The following is a 21,289-nucleotide window of genomic DNA, read 5'->3' on the forward strand; positions in this document are numbered from 1 at the left end:
GGCATGGCACCGTGTCTCTGTCCTCCCGCAGTCGTGTCCCATCTCTCTGCCACAGCTCTTCCTGCACCCCGGAGAGGCACCTCCACGGGAGCCCCTGTGACCTGAACAGAACTGGCTTGCCTGTCCAGGCTGCGGCCGGCTCCTTCGTCCTCTCCCCCCCCCAGCTGCCTCCTCCTGCCCACTCTTCCACTGCCTGCTGAGGCTGGCATGTGCCCTGGGCGCTCCGTGCTGCTGCAGCCCCTTTCTCCTCCACCCTCCTCATCATCCCCTCATTCTCCTTGTACTGCTGCTGAAGCCGCAAACCAAGCTTGAAAGCCCCAGCCAGGCTGGGGCCTGTTGTGGGACGAAAAATGTTTACTCTCATCTGGGAGTCTGTCTCTGGGAGAGCAGAGGGAGGCTGAGGCACAGAAGGTGCCCAGAACAGAGTGTCTGGAAGAATGAAGGAAACAGAGCATTAAAAGTAGTATTTCCAGGTTGTTTGTATCCGAGGCTGTGTTCTACAGGACCAGGGAAACAGCAGGGAAACAGCACTATAGTTTGACTTCGAGCTAAAAACTGCATTCCCACCCCTGGTTTTTCAGGCTAGCCTGCCTAGATCACTGCCTGAGGCATTAGACGAAATGTTCCACTAACAAGACCAGGAAAAAAGGCTTTCTTGGATCACTAAAAAGTCCTAAAGAGATACCTGCTTTAGTCCATCTCTCCTTGTTTCAGTTTAACCGTTTATAAATCTGTGTCATTTAACTCTATCATTCTCCATAGTGAAATCCAGATACAGACTTCCAACTTCCTATAATTTTACCCTATACCATGTTTTCTCCGTATTTTATAAGTCCCAAAACCAGATCCCATGGTTTTCTTTTTTACTGTGTGAAAAGGCCAGACCACCTGACCCTAACGTACGTCCTGCCCAGCTACCTGCAGAGAAACTCTGAAAGCATTCTACCTTTTCACACTCAACTCCCCAGGCTGTCTTTTTGCTGTTTTTTCAGGGCAGCAATGCCTTGTAACTGCACTTAACCAGCTATTTCTGTTCTGACATTAACGGGGGTCTTTGTATCAAGTGAGCAAAACTGTAGCACTGCAAGAAATACAAATATCAGCGGACTGCAGAATTACTTACTTGGGAAATAAAAATGCAGGAAAAACACGACAGTGGTAATTTGCGTTTGAGCAGCACCAAGCGTGGTTCTTTTCACCTTCATATGAAAGTGGTGACAGTTCATAGGAATCTTTTTTTACAGACCGCTTTGGCAAAGGACCTGAGAATCAGAAAGGACCTTTTTGAAATATGATACTTACCTAGAAGATATAATGGCTGCAAAAAGTAGCTAGGTTCACCAGTTGGCTGTTCACTGTTGTCAACCTCATCCAAACTGATCACTAGTTAACTGTCTTTTCTACATCCATTGGGATGATCAGACAAGAAAACCCCACAAATTATGATTAGAGTTTCCCTCAACTGATAGCATTTCTCCTTCCTCTCACAGAAAATCTCATTGCCTCCCATTTGCACGTTGCCTTGAAGCCAGTTTTTAAACCAGGATAAGGGAATTTTCTTCAATATGTTGTGCAATTTGTCGTAGAGCAGAGAAAGATTCACACCAGTTCTAGAGTTTGTTTCCCTCCTTTACGCTCTTATATCTGTAGCTGAAGTTTTAATCTTTTGCCAGAAGGGCTTACCAGACCAGGTTAAGACTGAGCTTGGGATATCTCTTGGATATATCTGCTTAACGATCTGTTTGTTTCTTTGGTAACCAATCTCCTCCCTCTGGCTTTCACAAACCCTAATATTAGCCCTTGCCCAGCTGGCAAATCCATTCATAAGATGCTTGAATGAGGCGTGCTTGGCTAATTCTATCCAACAGATTAAAATATTCTGTCAGGCCAAGAAGTTGTCATACCTGAAAACATTTCACAATAGAGCACAGGATCAGCAGCATTATTTGTAAAGCCCCAGATAACCTTTCTTTTTTAAATCATTGTGTTAGCAATTTAAATGGACAGGTCTGATGGTTCATTTTGCCTTGTGGGTGCTGTCTGCTGGTATGCAGAGAACACAAAAATTGCTGTGAGAAAATCAACATTTTGGCTCGAATTTAACAAAACATGCAAATTAAAAAGAACAGATACAGAGAAAAAAGGCAAATGGGAGGCTGAGGAAGGACAATGGAAAGATGATTGGGAAGATCAAAACTTTTAGTCTTCCTTTTTTTTTGTCTTAGCTGATTAATCTTTCATATGAGGATCTACTAAGACAGCTCTTAAAGGAAATGAGAAAATTATCAACGTACTATAAATCTTGCTGTTCCATCTCAAAGTTTTCAATTATTATCTTTAAGAAGAAAGGAACTGGAAAGAAATATCCAAGTGATACCTTTTGTGAGCTTGGATCTTACAACATTTTGATTTTAGACATGATTTTTTTACGATTTTACTATCAGGGATTATGGGAACATTAAAGCAGGCTTGCAGCTACGGAACCAATATATTTAGGCAACTTAATTTATTATTGAAGAACCTTCTTTTTAAGGTTGATGCATTTATTCCACAGACAAATATTTTTTAACAAAGAAAATGTTCATCTTTGATTAATTGAATTTGACATGAATTAGTGTCACTATTTGCCAGCAAGGTGCTGATATAACCGTTGATCAATCTAGATCTGGCTGATTGTAATCAATGGAAAAGAGAAAAAAAATTCTGGCTTAAGCTGAGGCATCAGCCTAACATAGGACAAAATGTTTTCTTTGAAACCATTGCCCTCTGGAGGGGGAATGAAAAATCACAGAATAATTAGGTAAAAATTCCCTTTTATGTCACTGTGTAACTGAATTTATGCTTTACAGTCCAGGAGTGGTTCTACAGACTGATGCAAAAAGGAATGCTCTGTCGGAATAGCCACAGTGGCCACAGTGCTTATGTCAGTGAAGGCTGGAGGAGAACTAATCCCCATCTGTCTGCCCCATTACTCTCCTCCCCTTTATCTCTAAACTCTTTATCTCTAAACTCACTGAACATCCATTCTACAACAGATGTACTTTCTCTTCCAACTTCATCTTGGATCCCTTCCAAGTTGGTGTCATCCCTCTTTATTTGCCAAAATATTTTTTTATGCAATCCCTAAAGAATTCTTGCCTGCCTGATGTCAGAGTCTGTATTCCATCCTCTTCCTTGACCTTTCTGCTGGTTTTGGGCTGGTTTGCTTGGGGGTTTTGGGGTTTTTTTTTTGTTTGTGGTTTTTGTTTGTTTTGTTTTTTGTTGGGGCTTTTTATTATCTTGATTACTCTTTCCTTCTTGATCTTTTATTCTTGCAAAGTTTTGAGAAATTGTGTTCTCTTCTTCTTTTTATCTCTCTACTTTCATGTCTGGTATCTATTTAAAGCGACTCTTTTTCTCCTATCTCTGAGAACTTCACAGGGATTTTTCCCTTGGCCTTTAGATATTGATAGCTTATATCTTGGATAATCACATTTAAATGTCATCTTTAACTGAATATGAATAAAAGCGAGCTCCTTCCTGCTCAGACTTTGCCTACATATTCTCCCTGTGTTGCAGGGGAGATGACAATATCTCACAGTGGTCTTTCCAGTTTGATTTATAGCAATCTGATGTCTCCTGACTACAAATCTGGTGATTGTTTTAACCCTAAGTAGGACACATGCACCAGCCATCTGAAAGAATGTAACAGCAGCACTAGTCCACCTGTAGGGCTAGCTGTGTTCAATATCTAGTGTTTCAAAGAAAAGTGCAAAACACGAACGTCCAGAAGCTAAATTGTGCATTAAGAAGGAAAAAAAAAAAAATCTCTTGGCCTCCACAACCCAGCAACAGAAACCCTGAATTTTGCAATTAATACAGCAATCCAATTTAATTTCAGCCTTCCTTGAACTAGGACACCAAATACCAAGGATTCAAATATGGTCATCTCTTTCTCCTTGATAGCATCTAGAACTATTCCTTACTTCCTATCCAATAACTACATTTTGCATTCATGTTCATCTGGGTGGCTGAAACATCTTTCTCTCTGGCTTCTAGTATCCTCTGCCACTCCTTAATCCTTCATATCCGAAATTGCACAGCTCTAAGTAAGGTCACAGTAGTTACAAATAGGGTTGTAAACCCAAGAGAAGTTCAGCTGTAGAAAAAGGTTAAGCTCCAGAAGAGAGGCCTCAAGTCTGGGAGTACTACTTATCTCTCAGTGAGGGGTCTTAAGCCCAGAAATAAGAATCATTCCCAGAAGATGGATGCCCCAAAGTAAAGCTGGAAGTGAGGTTGTTAATGTAACAGTTTGGGGCACTATTTTTAGTCCAGAAAAATAATGGTTAATAAAAATTATCTTTCTTGCCACTGCTTTCCCTTCCCTTATATAGTTATACTCAAATTAGTGATTACCTTATCTGGCTCTTTATATGTTTGCTGCTTCTTGGTCTTCCCTGAGTAATTTCTCCTTATTTTTGTATGTTACTGTCTTTATGATCGTATACCTGTCTGTCTTTTTGATATTGTTTCAGTCATCTGTGTGCCTTCCTCTGTACAACTCTCCATCTTTGGTTTGATCTTGAATAAATCTATACGGACCTAAAGTACATATTTAAGTCTTTCTGGAAAACAAAATCCTGCTTTGCTATTTATAACAATTATTAATTTGTATCAAAATCTATTCTGTTCTTCCCTGACTTGCCATTTACAGGCTGGATGTATCCTAAAGCTGAAAGTCACGATAGAATTTTATTTGGATTTTAGTGCTAACCTGCCTTAGTGTCAACTTGCACATACTTGTTACTGGGTTTTACTTTGTTTTAATTACTTTGTTTTAATCTGTGAATAGAGGGCACTTTTCATTTCTACTCTTTTTACTCTGCGGAGCTTATTTTCTTGTACTCATAGATGTACATAAATGTATTTGTAAAGAAATAAAAACCTATGAGATAACTCACAGATCTATGAGAAAATAGGGGAAGAACCAGCAAAAAGAACCAACATAAGTTTCAACAGTTGATACCACCTAAGGGAAATACTTAGGTAGTAAATGCTAATGAAATAAGACATTTCTGGTTTTTAGATTCTCCCCAGGTATGATCATCTTTCCTGAAAGGCTACTTAGCAGTGGTAATTACGTTAATGATGAGAGCCTCCTATCTGATAATGCTGCAATGTAAAGCTTAAGCTTTATATATTTATCCATCAAAAGTACGACACTACAGTATATCGTTCACATATTCTGTAAACCAGAAATGCAGGTAAATCTTTCTCTTGAAAGCAAACTAGATGTACAGTAAGACAGCTGTAAGATACTGTAAGGCATATATAAACAACATAATTATCCTTCTTGTTCACTTTTTCTAAATCTTCACTGAAATAATCTTGCACACTATGCTTTATTTACCAGTCTTGTTTGGTGTAGGTTTTCAGCTTGTGCATCCCTGTTATACTTTAATTATTGCCACAAAAAGATTTGTGGCCAGTAGTGTACCTTTATCCACATGGATGTCTGAATATGACATGAAGCAGAATCACTTTCAAAATTACTCTTCTTAAAACTTTCATTTGAATATTCCTCTAGTTTTTGAGCTTACTTTCAGCAGATTATAAACAACATCTGGGGCAGTTAACTGCCAGCCAGCACGTCTGTTGTTCCCCAGCATTTAAAGCAATGCTTAAAATCTGTTTTATTTGAATCCATAACTGCATAAGTTTTACTGGAAAAATTCTGAAACTAAAATTAAAAGAGACCAACATTTTTTTCTTTGAGAAACATGCTCAGAAAAATCCTTTATACATCATTTCATCATATGCATAAATCTGGAGTGGCATGGCACAGAGGAAATTCAGGTGTGGTATCCAGTCGCTTTGTAGAAGTCCATGCTGATCCCAACATAATGTCTTCCTTACAGACATAAGATGCCAATAGATTTCCATTGCCACCTCTTGAGCAACGGTATCATATTTCAGATAGTTGGTTGGTTTGTGAAAATGAATTATAAAGGATAGCACCAAAATACACTTGTCATATGTTGCCATAACCAAAGTGGGTATACTTAATTACCTTTCCCAAGAAAGCAATAGCAGCTACACAATCATCTTTAAGGAAGAAAAAATTGTTCTGATACTAACAGAATAATCATTTCCATATAGCTATGTGGAGCTATACGGATGGCCTTCATTATTCTCAGATAAATCTATAAACTGCAGTGCCAATTCTATAGTGTTCTCATGAATCTGCATCTTGACAGAAAGTTGCAAAAATTGCTTGGAATATATTGCATGAATACCACTATTTTGCAGTATTTCCTAAAAAGTGTAGTCAAACACATTATGCTTGGTAGCTCTACTGCTTGCAGGAACTTCAATGACTGTCATTCTCCCAGCAGTAATTTTTCTTTCAGAGGAGCTGATAGACTCCATTGGCTCGTTGAGCCAACACCGCATACCAGTCTACTGAATCAGCTCAGTATAAGACTGTTTTGGTATGTAACCCAGCAAGCATCCATGCTGAGTTATTTTTCTTTGCTCCAGGCACAGCAATTAAGAGGTATTTTTTACTGCATTTGCAATGCAGGCAATTCAGCCTTCTTCCCAGTGTTGTAGTGTGGGAAACACAATACTCTGAGTTGCTTATTTTTTGCAGCGTTGACTGAGAGCATTTTAGATTGGATTCCAGTAAACTGAGGCTGCATAGTAGTTCCATTTGCATGGTGCAGCAGTCCTTTGTCACACCCTGTCTCTTCAATGTCTGTCAGCATGGCCATAGGTTAGGGTACTGTGTGTGTAAGAGTGACTATTTTTGGCAGCACAATGTATTGTCTCAGACTGATCCTGGTTTCTGCAGGTAAAGGACTATATCTACCTGTTCAGTCAGTGAAGAGAAACACAATGCTCAAGAGTTGTAATTATTCTAGTATCACATTGCCACATTAATGACTTCAGAACAACTGTCATGAACTTTAGTGGGCATCTTTGTCCCATTTACCACAGCATAAAGTAAGTTTTTGTGGATGTATTTTGTTAATTCTTCCATCCTGGCTCATCAGACTGTCTTCTGTTTTGACAAATACATGTAATTGGGGCAAATACATTTACTTATCAACAACTCAGCTCTGAGAATTCAAGAGAGTGTAACTCACTTACGTTGGTTCTTGTCTGAAAATCTCTCTTCTCAAAATATGCTTGGACACCTGATCCCTTTCCTTTGATGGACTTTAACTTATTCCTTAGAACTAGGTTATCTGTGGTGGCCTTACGCATTGGCAGGTTGTTTGGGTGCAAACTGAATTTCTCTTTATCATCATAGGCAGTGTGCAGTGCTTCTCCAGACATGGTATTTAGCTTACGAGGGAGATATTCCTAATTAAATCTTTAATTTATTGCATTCCATTCTATGTTACCTAGCATATGCAGCATATCTTGATACGAAATCAGTCATAGTTATTACCTCTGTGCTAGCAAAATTATTATTTCTGATTTCAAACACAAACAGCTTTTGAATGCAGTATACTCTATTTAAGAATATTCAAAATATGTATCATCAATTTTCCAGTGTTCTACAATTTTAATTTCATCTTCTTCACTTTTAGTGTGTAAGTTTAGTGTGACATCACTGATGGTAAGCATCTGTAGCCAGTCTGATGATAGTGAAGATACTGTTACTGATCCTAATTTTTGCAGTATTTTACGTTTGTTCTTGTAGTGGACAACAGCACTTCATGAAATGTGTGTCATTCAAGTACTTACTGTCCCTTGAGCAGAAAATATGTTGTACAACCATTTTCTCAGGGACCACCTAAAAGTTTCCTCCTTGTCAGTAATTGCTGCTTTGCTCTTTTGGTAAACAGAATCTAGAAATTTTTTTTCACCATGGAAAATAATGTTGGAATTTCGTTATATTGAATGGTATTTCACTCTTGTTCACGTTTTGGGTGATATCTAGAATTTGAATTTGCCACCACTTGTTTCTTATGGCATCCTAGGCTGGAATCTGATTACACATGGGCAGCTCTCAAAGAGTATTCAGTTAATTTATATTCTCAAGGAACATTAGATTGGCGTTTGTCTCTTCGGAAGTTGTGAATTATGTATGTCCTCTCTGCTCATTTGCAGGAAAGCATACTGAGTCTTCCATCTCCCATGCTTAGCTACGCTTGTGCAGAACTTGTGCTTCAAAACTTCAGTAAAATAGTGCACATGCTGTAAACTACACAGAAATGTCATAGCGACAGGTAGCAAGAGCAGCAGCAGATATTTAATTGGCTTAATGTGAAATGCTTTGTAGGGCAGCAAATATGTTCTTGGCAAAAATGCTGCTACGTATTCCAATAGGATAGCAATGTTTTATAGTGTCTAAATAATAACAACAGGAACAACAATACCAAATCTTTATATAATGGTTCTCATCAGTATATTGCATGGTGATTTTCAAAAGAGGTCTGGCTACCCTCATTCTACAAATGAAGAAGCTTAGGAACAAAAAGGAAAAGTGATTTGCCCACATTCATCTAGAAGTTCACTGGCAGAAATAAAACCTATGTTAGTATGATTTTGTGCCCACGACATGATACTGCTCTCTATCACTTGTTCCCCTGCAATGTTCTGAAAGTTGCTTGCATGAGAAGCCTTCCTGACCCTATATAAAAGTGTAAGCCATAGCCAGGTGTTATAAAGTTAATTCAAGTGTCTATTTCTTTGCCTTCTGCTGCAAACTACAAGTCTTCTCCCTGAAAAATGGTCTCAGTCACTGAAAAATGTAGATTCCACTGCCAACGATCAAAATTTATTTGTTCTTGCTAATTGTGAACTAATACAGAGGAATACAGAGTTTGTATTTCAGTAATAGTTAATTCTACAATAGCAAGAGGTTATGAATGGAATTGAAGTCTGCAGGGGAATTTTTTCTTCCGTGTGTACATCTTTTCCTTGTTTGAACTGCATCTGATGTCCAGGATGCTTTGCTTTATTTTCTTTTATTCTTTCTTACTGACTAATCACCTGGGATATTACTTGAAGCAGCCTACTTGACTTACTGCCACTCTTTTGATTTCCTGAAAAGAAACATGATGAGCATGAGGAAAACAGCACAGGAAAGCAGAGAATGAAAAAAAGCACAAGGAATCAAAAGAGAGAAAAGGACAGAGAAGATAAACATACACCAAGAACCACAGAGGAAGAAAGATCAACCAGCGGGAATTGATTTGCCTTTGTGGAGAGTTTACTAGTGGTGAGTTTACTAGAATTTGTGCTCTGTATTCCGAACTGGCCTTTTCCTGGTCTCTCCCATGCTGTTCTCCTTCAGTCACTCCTACAAGCTGTCTCACCTACTCACCTCACAGCAGAAATCATCTTTAGTCCTTGCAGAACACCTGAGAGGTGTGAAAAGCCTGTGCATAGGTGGTATCAGTTGACATGACATTGTCATAGTTCTCAGCTGCCTGAGGGTATGTGAAAATCATTTCCATTCTCTACTGAAAGCTGATCAGCAGGTTGAGAAGACAACAGAGTCTGCAGGTCTAAGTAAGCCCTAGAAGAACACATGCTGCCTTTGTGTCAATATGGCAAATTTGGGAATTGATAGTAGAATGCAGACTGGGAGAAGCATGACCAGAAAATGAAGGAAAAGAGGGGAGACAATTGCACAGGAGGAGGAATACATCTTTGGAGGAAGGTAGCGTTTAAAAAGAGGAAGAGGCACAGAGTAGAGTTGAAAGAATGTGGAAAGTGAGAGAAAGAATAGTCTGGAGCTAGCAGGAAAAGGAACAGGAAAGCTGATCAGAGGGAAAACTGAAAAGCTATGAGCGACTGGGAAAAAAGAACAGTTAGACACAGAGAAAGAAGCAAAGATCGTAACAGAAAGAAAACAATGGGAAATATAATCAGCTATTTTTTCTTCCCTATAGAAAATAAGCTGCAAATATATTACTAAAAAATTAATATCTCAAAAGTAATTTTTTATATAGAATAGAAAATGGGGACAAAACTCTAGAGGGGAGGTGACTGAAATAACTAGGCAGGTCCCCTTGCCTCAGTGCAACAAATCCAAATGCTGGATTTGTCAAGACGGGCTTTTTTTTCTGAATGATATGGTTGTATGTGTGTAAAAGGAAAATATATGAAGCATTTCTGTTCTGATTGCTTCACTACTTTATTATTACAGTTTTCACAATAAAAATCACAAGAAACACAGTATTGTAGCACTAAGCCCCAGTAAAATATAGTTTAGGTGTTTTAGCACTATATGTATGTCACAGACTATTTTAAAATGCAGGAAATGAATTTGAAATGCACAAATTTGTTATTGCTGATTAAATATGTGTCATTATTTGTCTCCATTTAATGTGGAGTGCTAAGACAAGTTCTTGAGCATGTACTAATTTTTATCTCCTCATAGCCTCTGTCAGTACCCCCATTTCTAAATGAATGGCTGTTAAGAGAGAAAGAGAGTGAAAAAGAACATAACAATGGGATATTAAAAAAGATGCATGTACCAAAGTGTATGTAGAGAGAGATGCAACAAGATTTTCAGGCAGGTCGACGTCTATTAGTGGACAGAGAGATGTGTGCCCACAGAAAAATTGAGAAAAGCAGTTAAATAAGAGCACATCATAAACCAAAATGCTTTTCCTTCCAGGTCATGTAGATCACTTTAAGATCACCAACTGGCAATTAGGACAATGAACTGCATGCAGCCCACCAGCCAACTACAAAGAGGAGCACACAGTAGCATCATGTTCACAAAAAATGAGGTTGATTGAACAAGAGTTCATTCAAACTTTTGTGACTCAGCAAAATGGAGAAGTATGTTGAGGAAGACCATAAAAGCTTTTGCTCAAGAGACTGATTCAGTCACATGCAGAATGATCACAAATTTAGACATAAAGTAAGGGGCATCAATAAGCTAAGTGGCTCCAGTTTTTGTCATTCCTTGGCAGGCATAGGTAACAGCGTTTAATCACTGACAGGAAATGGAGAAGTATAAACAAGGGGAACTGTGAACATTAATAAAGACTGTCTTTAGGTGCCTTCTTGTTCCAGCTGGATATTCTGTAGAGATTTGTGCAGAAATGCAGGATGTCAGAAAGGATGCTAATGCTAATCCCAACATGACATTGTGGAGAGTGCTCCAAAACGTGTCCACATTCTGCTTGAAACATGAGTCTGGACCTCATGCTTGACGACACTGCAGACACACTATCTGGAGGTAAATTCATGCTCAGACATGGGTTTTTGGGAAGCCTTACAGCATACTGGAAGAGGAGGTATGGGTCAACATGATCTCTTTTAACCGTCCTAGGCATGCAGCTTTCTCACCCTTTCCACCATCCTGCATTTTATCTGATTTTGCAGTGAAGTTGCAATGGCTGCCATCAGCCAAACAAGTCAAACGTCAAGGCTTTTCTAGAAGAAACCCGACACTGAATTGTGAGATGTGATCACAGCAGGGAATGAGCACAGGATACCTTCTAATAATATGGCCATACAAGTGATGGTCTATTGGCAATGTGGACACAGGAATATTTGTTCTAAAGAATTCCCAGCTCAGGAAGTTTCAGCTTCTCTCATCTATTATTGAAGTACGAATAGCAATGGGGAAGTGAGTAAATATCAGAAAAACTGTCATACCTGAAGTCTGTAATTTTTTTCCACTTTTTTGCTTCATTGGATTTGTCCTAAAAAAAAAAAGTTCAGGAAAAAACCATTATGCCATTGCCAACAAACTCAGGAAAACATCTTACCCTAGTAATATCATTATGTACCAGGATCAGTATTAAATAGGTGCTATTTTAATCTCTTTCTGTCTGCAGTAGAAACATGTGTTGCTAAATGATGTAGTAAGCCTTGTTTTGAAGTGCAGACACACTAACACATAGAGATATTTGAATACTATAGACTGCACTTACACATGACATATCTGAACACATCACTTGGGGCCTAGGTGTAGCTTCAGAAGTGATTATGTTCAAGTCTTGTTCTTTGTCATCATGCAGATGCTCACGTCAGTGACAGTTTTCATTTCCTTCTGCCATCTAACTTTTGCTTGCCTAGTTTGTGCAACACCACCGACAAAAAATCTGCTCCTTTTCTGCACAAGCTAGGATGGATATGGCAGCGAAGGAGATACAGAAAAGACAGATTTCTGGTGCCAGGACATGTTGCTGATTTGAGGCAGAAAGGAAACACTGAGTCTGCCCAATGCTATATGATTCCGTCATATGCTGGGTGTCTAAATCAAAGCTGCCTGTATGCAGATCCTTCAGCATTCAAGGAGACCACTAGCACTTAAGTCACTGAACATTCATGCACTTTGGCTTGATTGCCATCTTTGTGAACCCAGGGGGTGGGAGGGTGGGCAGGGGGAATGGTCTTTCAAAAGCACCTAAACATCTGAGAAACCAAAGTCTGGATACTTGGAAAGCCCACCCTGTATTCTTCATCTTCCTAATCCATTAAAGCATTAGGAAAATCACAGCAACCCTGAAAAGGTGTTGCAATAATATATTTTCTGAAGACAAAAATATGACACATCTTACTTTTCAAAGTCAGCAGCAGAAACTAAGTATATCAGAATCGTTTTCCAAACATACCTACCTAGTCTTCCTCTTTTCTGTGCTTTTGCTCTTCTTTGTATCCAGAGGATCTATATTCTTTGACTGCATGGTGGTTTCTTGCCTGGTTGGTTTCAGGTAGGTGTGGGAGGCTTCCACTTTCCTTCCACTCTCTTCTGTGGGACCCACTGTACCTGAGAGGGGAACTTGGTTGGAGGAGGTTTGTTTAGTAACTTCTTTTTCCTCTGTTTTGGGGTTAGGCACATCTTGTGGGTGGTCCCTCTTGAAGGAAAAAGGAAAGATTAACAGATACAGTAGCAACTGACATAAAAAAGAGCTTTGTACACTTTGTACAGAGCTGATTAGCACAACTGGAACTTTGAGATAATTTCCTATATAGTAGTCCCCTACATACTGAATATTCTGCTATAAATTGGTGTCAGACAGACCATCCGTAGGAAATGTGAAATATTTACCTAGAAGAAAGACTACTGTTTCTCCTACATTTTCAATTTGTTGGCGATTATTGGCCTACAGCTTTGGCTAGAGGTGACTATGCAGTCCATTAAGGGATAACAGGTCCCAAAGCTTAACCTCTGAGAGCTGTTTGTGGCTTCGCCTCCAAGTTCTCTGCTTCTGATTCATGTCCAGGACTCCTTTATCTCCAGGTTATTCTCCTCTTTTTGCTCATATTCGGAAGCTGAGATAAGATCTCTGCTCTCCCTCCTGTCCAGATTTTGAGATCGGTCCTTCCTAAAATCTTTCTAAGCCTCCTGCTTTCAAGTAGCTGAGGCAGGGATACCTATAAGCCTCTCATGTGGAGACAGCTTTCTGTCTAAACACGAAGAGAGCAGGGAGGATGTAATAATGCAAAGGAAAATCCAAACTTAAACATTGTCAGTAGAAAAGAAAAGTTGGCTGAGTGACAGCCAACACCTCAAGGCATTGAAACACTGATGAACATGTGACTGGAAAAGACAGACATCTATTCTGCAAAGAAAAATAGAGACTCTAGGTCTGGAGTGTGATTTTAGTATATTGAATCACTAGTAACATCTGCTGTACATACAGGCGCTGACATTCATGTCAGGCCAGCTTATGTCCAGAAGATTGTACAAGGATCTAGTCTTTGACATCAGATAAGAGAGAAAGCAGAAAACCCAGAAGAAAGGTGGCTATATATATGGACAGTTGAAGCAGGAAAGTATCAATTAAGAAATGTTATAAATCCTATGTTTACTTTTTCTTGACAACCTATGCATTCTTGACTTAACCAATATGGTTGTGGGATGTGGCTGTGCAATTTTTTCAGCCAAATCTGAGTCCTATACTTTCTACAAATCTAATCTGAATATGCTAGTTTTCCCCCTAGATTTTCTTCTGTCGTCCCTTTACCTCATCACTGATTTTTCTTGGAAGAATAATCTCTCACAGTTCTCTCCTCTTTCCAAAATTCTATTTTTTCTAGTCCCCTTATAATTTTTCTGCTGTATGTACACAGAGTTGTTCCTTCTCTCTGCTACCCATGGCCAGGGAGAAGATGGGAGCTCCTGAGTGCAGAGAAAAGATGCACATGCAGCACTGAGCATTGGCAATGCAATTGTGTTTTTTCTTCTCCCTGTGAATGTGCCTCTGCTTGGCTGAGAGCTGGGTTGGCTTGAGTGGGAACTAAAGACCCATCAGTGCCTGTGCTGAAAAAATGTTGTTTGCCTGGAACTTAGCTTTAACCATTAACCATCCAAGATCCTTCCTAAGTGTGACTCTAACAGGTCCCTTATGTGCTTTAGTGAAATTTCTGTTTGTGATTAAGTCTCTCTAGGACCTTCTGAAGCATTTTTGCTGACCCTCACTGTGCTCCTTGTTACTCTCTTAGCTACAGTGAGCAGCTGCCTTCTGCCTGTCTGGCTGCCCGCTGTAGCATTTCCCTCAAGAACTTTCTCTTTCTGTCCTTTGAATGGATCAAATGCCTTTGCCCTTTTTGCTTATTTGTTGTCAGTCTCTGCATGGGTCTCAGCTGTGCCATGTCTTTCCTTCTCTGCTCTTTTTCAGTGGGTTGTGGAATTCAGTCAAAAAGAACCATTTAAGAACATACCCCCAACTATTAGGGAAAACTAAACACTGAACAATAAGTAGTATGCTATTTATTGATCTGCAAAAATTTATCAGGGCTATGGTGTGCCTAGCATCCTCACTTCCATTGCCCTGAAATTCTGTAGGGAGTTTACAAAAAGCCGTTCTTTTTGATAAACAGAACTGTAGCTCCTTCAAAGCACACAAAAACTTTGTCTTGAGCTATAGTGAAGAATGTTGGCACAAATGTTACTTTCTGATTGGTCAGCTTGAACTTTTGACATTTATTTGCTAAAGACTCACATTTTCTGATGGGTTGTTTGAGCTGGGAGCTTTCTTGTGACACGTGCCAAAATCCTTGCATTTTACATCAACTTTGGTATTGCTGGTATTTTCTGGGGGTTTCAGGAGAGAGATGAGCTGCAGCCACAGGTGGAATAGGTGTTGTTGCTGGTCTGTCGGGGCACAGAGCTCTAGATAATAGGAACGGCCATTTACTAATTTTAACATGAGGTGATGCTTATCTGTGCTGTGGACAGAGAGTTCCACAAACTTCAAGGGGAATAACCTGTAAAAAAAGGTGGAAACTCATCATTAAGCACAAGTGGAGATTCCTCTCAAAAAAGATATTGTCTCTGTCAGACCTACAGATAGAATAAGACTAAAAGTGAGAAACTGGAATAGGAAGAAGCTGCTGAGTGGATTTGGACACTCTTCTTATGAATGCCTCTAGCTGACTGTGGAAGAGATACTGGGCAGCAGTGCACAGAATGGAGGCAAAGGAAGTTGGCTTCTCTACAATGCCTTTATCCCACTGCCTTATTCCCTGACAATCCTGTACCCCCAATCTTCCTGCCAGCTTTCAGCTTCTGATATATTTAGAAAAAGGTTTATTAAGTATTTGTAGTCACCATCTATCTATACCCATGTGGGTAGCGTCGGCCTGAAATGATGACCGGAGTGGGGCCTAAAGGTGTGTACTTAAGTGATTCTCCTAACTTTACTGTGCTAGTGCTGGGACAAAGAGTCACTGCAAATATGAGGTCTGTTAATAAACTGACCCTTAAAAGAAGGAAAACACTGTATGGAAATGGGAAATACATTCGTATTTCTTATTTACTCTTCAAAGAAATATTTAACCCTTCTCAGTGCTAACTCACCTGGTAAGTGCTAGCTGTTCCATGTGGTATGGCTGCTCTGAGAGTTTCCAGAAGTTTGTCGTACTTTCCTGTGGGCACACGGGCACCTTGCACGCTACCAGCATCGCATTGGGCATTGGCGAACTGGGATTGGCAGCACAGATGCCAATGGTCACACAGCTGGGTTGGTTATGGACAGAAATTGGTTCCCCTCTTCGATTAACCTGAATAAAAAAAAGCCCCATCGACACTGACATTTGCCATATGATCACTCAGAGAATATACTACCAATACATTTCACGGTGTTTTGGCTTGGGGGCCCTAGAGCTTATGTACTGGGTTGGTGAGGAGAGAGGGGAATGTGAAATAATGAGACAGGAATGTTTACGAATGAAAAGGAAGGAAAGAAGTTGAATAAGGATAAAGGAGGACTGGAAAGCACTAGCTCTTGTGTAGTCCAAATCATTGGGTATCTGATTGCTGTGGTCAGAAACCTCTTGAGTACCATTATCGTGAATTTCTCTTAGTGTAAACATGATGGAAGAGGCACTCTGTTCTGATGATTCACTGTCTTTGTCAGCATTACTGTGATATTAATGAGACCTAGTTATGAACCAGGATCCTGCTAGGTGCTGTACAAACACAGAATGGAAAAAGATCCCAAGAAATTAATGTGCAAGACATGAAATTATAGAAAGAGAAAAATGAGAAAATACAAGGAGATAAGAATAAGGTAGTATGATCGAATCACGTGTTATGTACCATTGTCAGGGTTTGGTTTTGATAGGCATCAGAGAAAAAGTGTGTCCAAGAAGGAATTTGAGGGAGGAGAGTGCATTAAATTTATGGATATCTGGTAGAATCTCCTCCCAAGTGTGAGAGACAGTACGTAAAAAAGATCAAAGGCAATATTTTTTTTTTTTTTTTTTCATTTTAATGTAAATGAGTCAGTGATGTTGCTATTTTCTTGGGTTGATTGGTTAGGGCAACTGCCTCCTTGATAGTAAATGAGGTCTGATAAATAAAGCAGGGATAGATCATAAAGTACCTTGAAAACAGAGACTCTAGCTAATTAACATTCTGCATGTGTATCAACAATGCAAGATTGAATTAATCAAGGCAAGACCAAAGGATGTTGCAATTATCACAAAGTGAGGTAATGAAACCCTATGAATGAAAAACACTGTTGAGATACATCATGTAAATAGAATACAGATATTTTAGACATACTGTGAATGCAGTATTGTAAGAGTGTAGACGGCAGGGTTCTTTGGCCAGTGCTTAGGGTAAGTGACAGCCAGGGTAGTGATATTGCCTGCAAGGATACTAGAAGTTGCAAGCGGGGGGAGATTGCCTGGGAAAGGCCGGCTGCCATTTAGGCTAGGTTGAACTGATGTTGATGGCTAAAAACCTTAATGAGAGAGCACAGAAGCAGAAATTTTCTAGAACAGTCCTAGCTGTTGCTACAGGAAGGAGTAGGGGCTGACAAGGAAGGGTGAAAACATCACTCTTTGTCCTCCTTCTCTAATTTGCAGCATTGCTGTTGCTGGGTTTCTGGACTATTGCCTTTAAAATGTGAGCAGAATGAGTCTATAGGAGAAGGGAAACATACCCATATGTGTAGTAAACAGAGATTAAGAATAGTGAGAATAAATGAATGAGGAATACCTGTTGAGTTGAGGGAGGAAAAAACCAGGGTAACTGTTACAAGCAATTTTATCTTGAGCATGCCAAATGATTTCATTTGAATGACTTTTTACCTGGACAAATTTGCTCTCGAAGATGGGAGCAGAGGTAAAAGGAGCATATTCTCCTTGGCTAAGAAGTCTCTGAAGGTCACCCATAATGGACGCCTGACTTGAACTGATGCTTTTAAAATCAAACTTGCTATTCATTTTGCCTATCCACAAAACAAAAATAAATTTACAAGTTAAAGGGAATAGAGATAAAAAGACTTATATGTTGAAAAAAACCCTGATGATTATGAAAAGAAACAAACATAACCCTTCCTGATAGGCTTTATTATACTACTAACGAGCAGAATCTCTCCCCGCAAAACACACGTTTTTAGGAACATGCAATCTCAAGTGCAAAGGGGAACTTAGTAAGGCTTTCTCACAGCTCTTGACTCGTCCTTTACTATTTAAGGAAAAAGGGCCTGTGAATCTATAAATATGTGCTTTTGCACATGCTATTCTATACTTCAGTATGTTCTTCTTGTTAATAAGTAATTTGTATATTTTTGCCACTGTTAAGATAACTTTTTTTTTATTGATGTATTTTTTATATGAGTATAGTGACGTACTTTGCAAATAACAGTAGAAACCCTTGGGCTGTTCTCAGTGCTAGATGGTGACTTCTATCTTTGCACCTCTTGGATCACATATGTTTTTGTCAGGAGTCAAGAAGAGAGCAGGACTTAGGAGATGCTCTGAAGTAGAAATTCTCCAGCAGCTGACCAGGCTGACTTTAACATAAAAGCTGGAGAATAAGTAACATAATATTGATTGACTCATTGAGGGAAAAAAATTGAAGGCTACTCATTAATTATATTTCATAAATCTATATTAAACAGCTAAGTTCTATTAACCTAAGCAGATAGATACAAAAGTCAAATGATTTGTTCATGACTGCTCAGTAAGTAGCAGAATGCCAAGAAGAATAGAAATACACTGCCACTGGCTTTTTAAAAAAATATATGTAGTAGACTTCTGCTTCCCATTCATACCTTGTTTCACTTAGGTCAATCCATTTCTTACACAGAGGAGTATGTCTAAGAAAAGAGAGGTCACAAGGGTGCTAGTCCCTTCTGCGGAGCCTGCTGGAATTCTCCAAGCACTAGAAACCCATGATCGGCAGCAGCATCAGGCACGGTCTTGATGATATGGTTTCCCTGCTGAGTTTCTTTAAGAAGTGATGAGATGAAGAGAAGTGGTATTTGAACGCATCTACGTGAGGCAGCAAGATTTGTCATAACAGGCAGCCAGGGTGGTTTGGAAGAACTCAGCCCCATCACTGTTGGCATCACAATACATCACCTGGTTTGTGCTCTCACCAGTCCTGGCAGGAATTCCATTTCTTGGTTGCATCAGGGCATAGTGGTAAACAGGTATCATGGATTCACCTGTAACACGGGCACATTAAGGGCATGATAACATCAGAGATTTTTGCATAGGCATTGTCCATGCGGTGCAGGCTGCCAGGGAACAGCAAGAGTTGGTCTGCTTCATGCAGGATGATGAGCTGGGAGACAAGGACGACCTCAGCAGAGGCATTGCCTTCAACAGTCAGGGCATAGTCCTCCAATCCTGTGGAATTCGAAGTGAATGGGCTGAGCAGGATGATGGTAACAGGGTCCGCTGACAGGCACAGACAAGACAAGGTGCAGAACCAGATCTGGAGTCCATCCCGAGACTCTGTTCCAGGAGTCCAGTCAGGAGCAGCAGCAGGCAGGACTGGAGACAGGACTGTAACAGATGTCAAAGAAAGTCTACCCAGGAGTCAGGGCTGGTGATAGATACACCTATAGCCTCTCTCAAACAAGGACTAGGTGCCCAGGGCAGGGCTTAAGTGTATCTCCCAGACCCATGGGCAGGGGGTGTGGGGTGGAGATCCCAGGTGAGGCTGGTCAGGGCAGTCAAGGCCTATTGGTGCAGTCAGGGCCCTGGTCTGAGTGTTAATGAGCCAATTTAAAATGCAGCTTGTATTCATGTGTCTTGCTCTGGTTTGTAAATGTTAGCTTCTCTCTATACATTCTTTTGCCAGAGTAACCTTTTAGATCAGCCAGGCGATGTCATAACCAACCTATGATGTTAACTCCTTTTTTTCACCTTAAGTGATAAAACTGCTGCTTCCAACTCAGCCTGGTGCTTGGACAAGGTTCAGGCCATGACTGAGCACCAGGCTGGTTGAAGCAGAATCGATATTGCAAAATAAGAGTTATGTTCTCTGACAGTTTGAAGAACTGTTGTCCAATCTGCTTTGCAGGTACACAGCCTCCTTTGGGTAGGTACACATCCACCCTTGTTTAGGGAGGGACCACCATAGGACAGCTTCTGGACTGTCTGATAATACTATGCACTGACATAGCAACGTCCAGCAGAAATGCTTTCTGCTTTCTCCACAATACTGATCCAGTGTGGAAAACAACGGTGCTTTTCTTTCCCAGCTGGATTTCAGCTGTGTAATATACATGGCCGGAGAAGGATAAATAGCATTGCTCTAGCAAAACCACCACCACCAAGCCCTTTTTCAACACTTAATTGCCTTTCCCTCTCTAGCCCATGGAAATGTAATTGCGAACGCCACCGCGAGTGAGTGACTGAGCGGGAGGAGACTGACTCCACAATCAAGTGGTCACAGTTCTTGCTTGAACCATGGAGGGTGCAAGTCTTGTCTACCTACCCCAAACACATGCCTACACTCAGCCCTTGTTTGGCCTGTGCAGTAAGTGTGGTGTGTGAATACCAGTGGAAGGAGAGTCTGAGCTAAGACGGTGTTAGGAAGCAGTAGAGCCACAAGGACTCTCGTAGTGCAGGATAATAACATTTTCACACCCAAGACAGCATTACTGTATGATGCTCTGTTGTGCTATGTGCGTGTTCTGGCACGGACAGCACTAGCTAGCTAAGGTGCCTCTGCATCACTCATTGCTCTAATGTGTTGACATGTATTTAACCTCCCAGTCTCAGGGTAATGCATCAGCTATTGTAAGACATGTTGCTATCAATTTTGCTAACACGTTTTGTGTGGCTTTTGAAGAGGGTGGAGTGAATCTGGTAGCCTGATAGAAGCGAGGCTGCTGCAGCTCCTTGCCTCCAGGTCCAACCAACAATAAGGCTGAGCATGTATTCCCAGTAGGTACAACACACAGCTCACATGCACAACACATATATACAGCACTCACACAACACAGACAGCACCAATGGCCTCATCCAGGATCTGGCTGATCAGGATGAAGGTCCATTAGTGGGAAATACAGATGTGTATACAATATATTCTGCAGTTGGGCTCCGACACTCTGTCCAGTATCTGGCCCCTGGATCCAGTCTCCCCACCTGCTGGCACCTGACATATGAGCCCCTGAGGCTGCAGCCCCACTCCTGTTGCTGATACAGACCCCTCAACTCAGAGACACACACACATACACATGTGCGCACACGCATACACATTGTAGTCTCTGCAGTAGCTGGCTTCGGACACAGAGTGCACCCAGTAGCTGGTCCTTGGTCTTTCCAGGTCCCTCCCCCCTGGAGACACCTATGTGCGCACTCACATGGGTCTTACACCACCCGTGGTCTCTCCAGCAGCCGCCTGGGACTCCCCTGGTCCCCCTGGTAGCCAGCTCCTCTCACGGTTTTGCCTCTTCCTCACACAGGAAAAAAGTTAGAAATGACATTTAATAAGACAGGACAGACTGTGGTGATCGGGCATGGCCAGACAAGCGTACCTCTTTACAACTGACCAGGCCTTTTTATCCTTTCATCCCTTTATTTTCCCACGTCTGTTCCTCTCCAAATCCCCTACAGCCATTCCTTTCACCAC

General features: G+C 40.6%; 1 protein-coding gene across 1 annotated transcript; it reads right to left on the minus strand.

Moving 5' to 3' along the window:
- Nucleotides 1-10: 10 nt before the first annotated feature.
- LOC104077039 (protein FAM71D-like) lies at nucleotides 11-18,861 on the minus strand (the record flags this gene model as incomplete). Its single annotated transcript, XM_009578119.1, has 7 exons — nucleotides 18,801-18,861; nucleotides 17,506-17,645; nucleotides 15,767-15,969; nucleotides 14,910-15,174; nucleotides 12,580-12,818; nucleotides 11,614-11,660; nucleotides 11-429 (listed from the first exon to the last, which is right to left on the minus strand). Coding segments are annotated over exons 1-7 (1,374 nt in total), but the record flags the coding sequence as incomplete, so codon positions are not given.
- Between the last annotated feature and the right edge of the window lie 2,428 nt (nucleotides 18,862-21,289).

The sequence above is a fragment of the Fulmarus glacialis genome, unplaced genomic scaffold, assembly GCF_000690835.1.
Source record: "Fulmarus glacialis isolate BGI_N327 unplaced genomic scaffold, ASM69083v1 scaffold7260, whole genome shotgun sequence".
Taxonomy (NCBI): Eukaryota; Metazoa; Chordata; class Aves; order Procellariiformes; family Procellariidae; genus Fulmarus; species Fulmarus glacialis.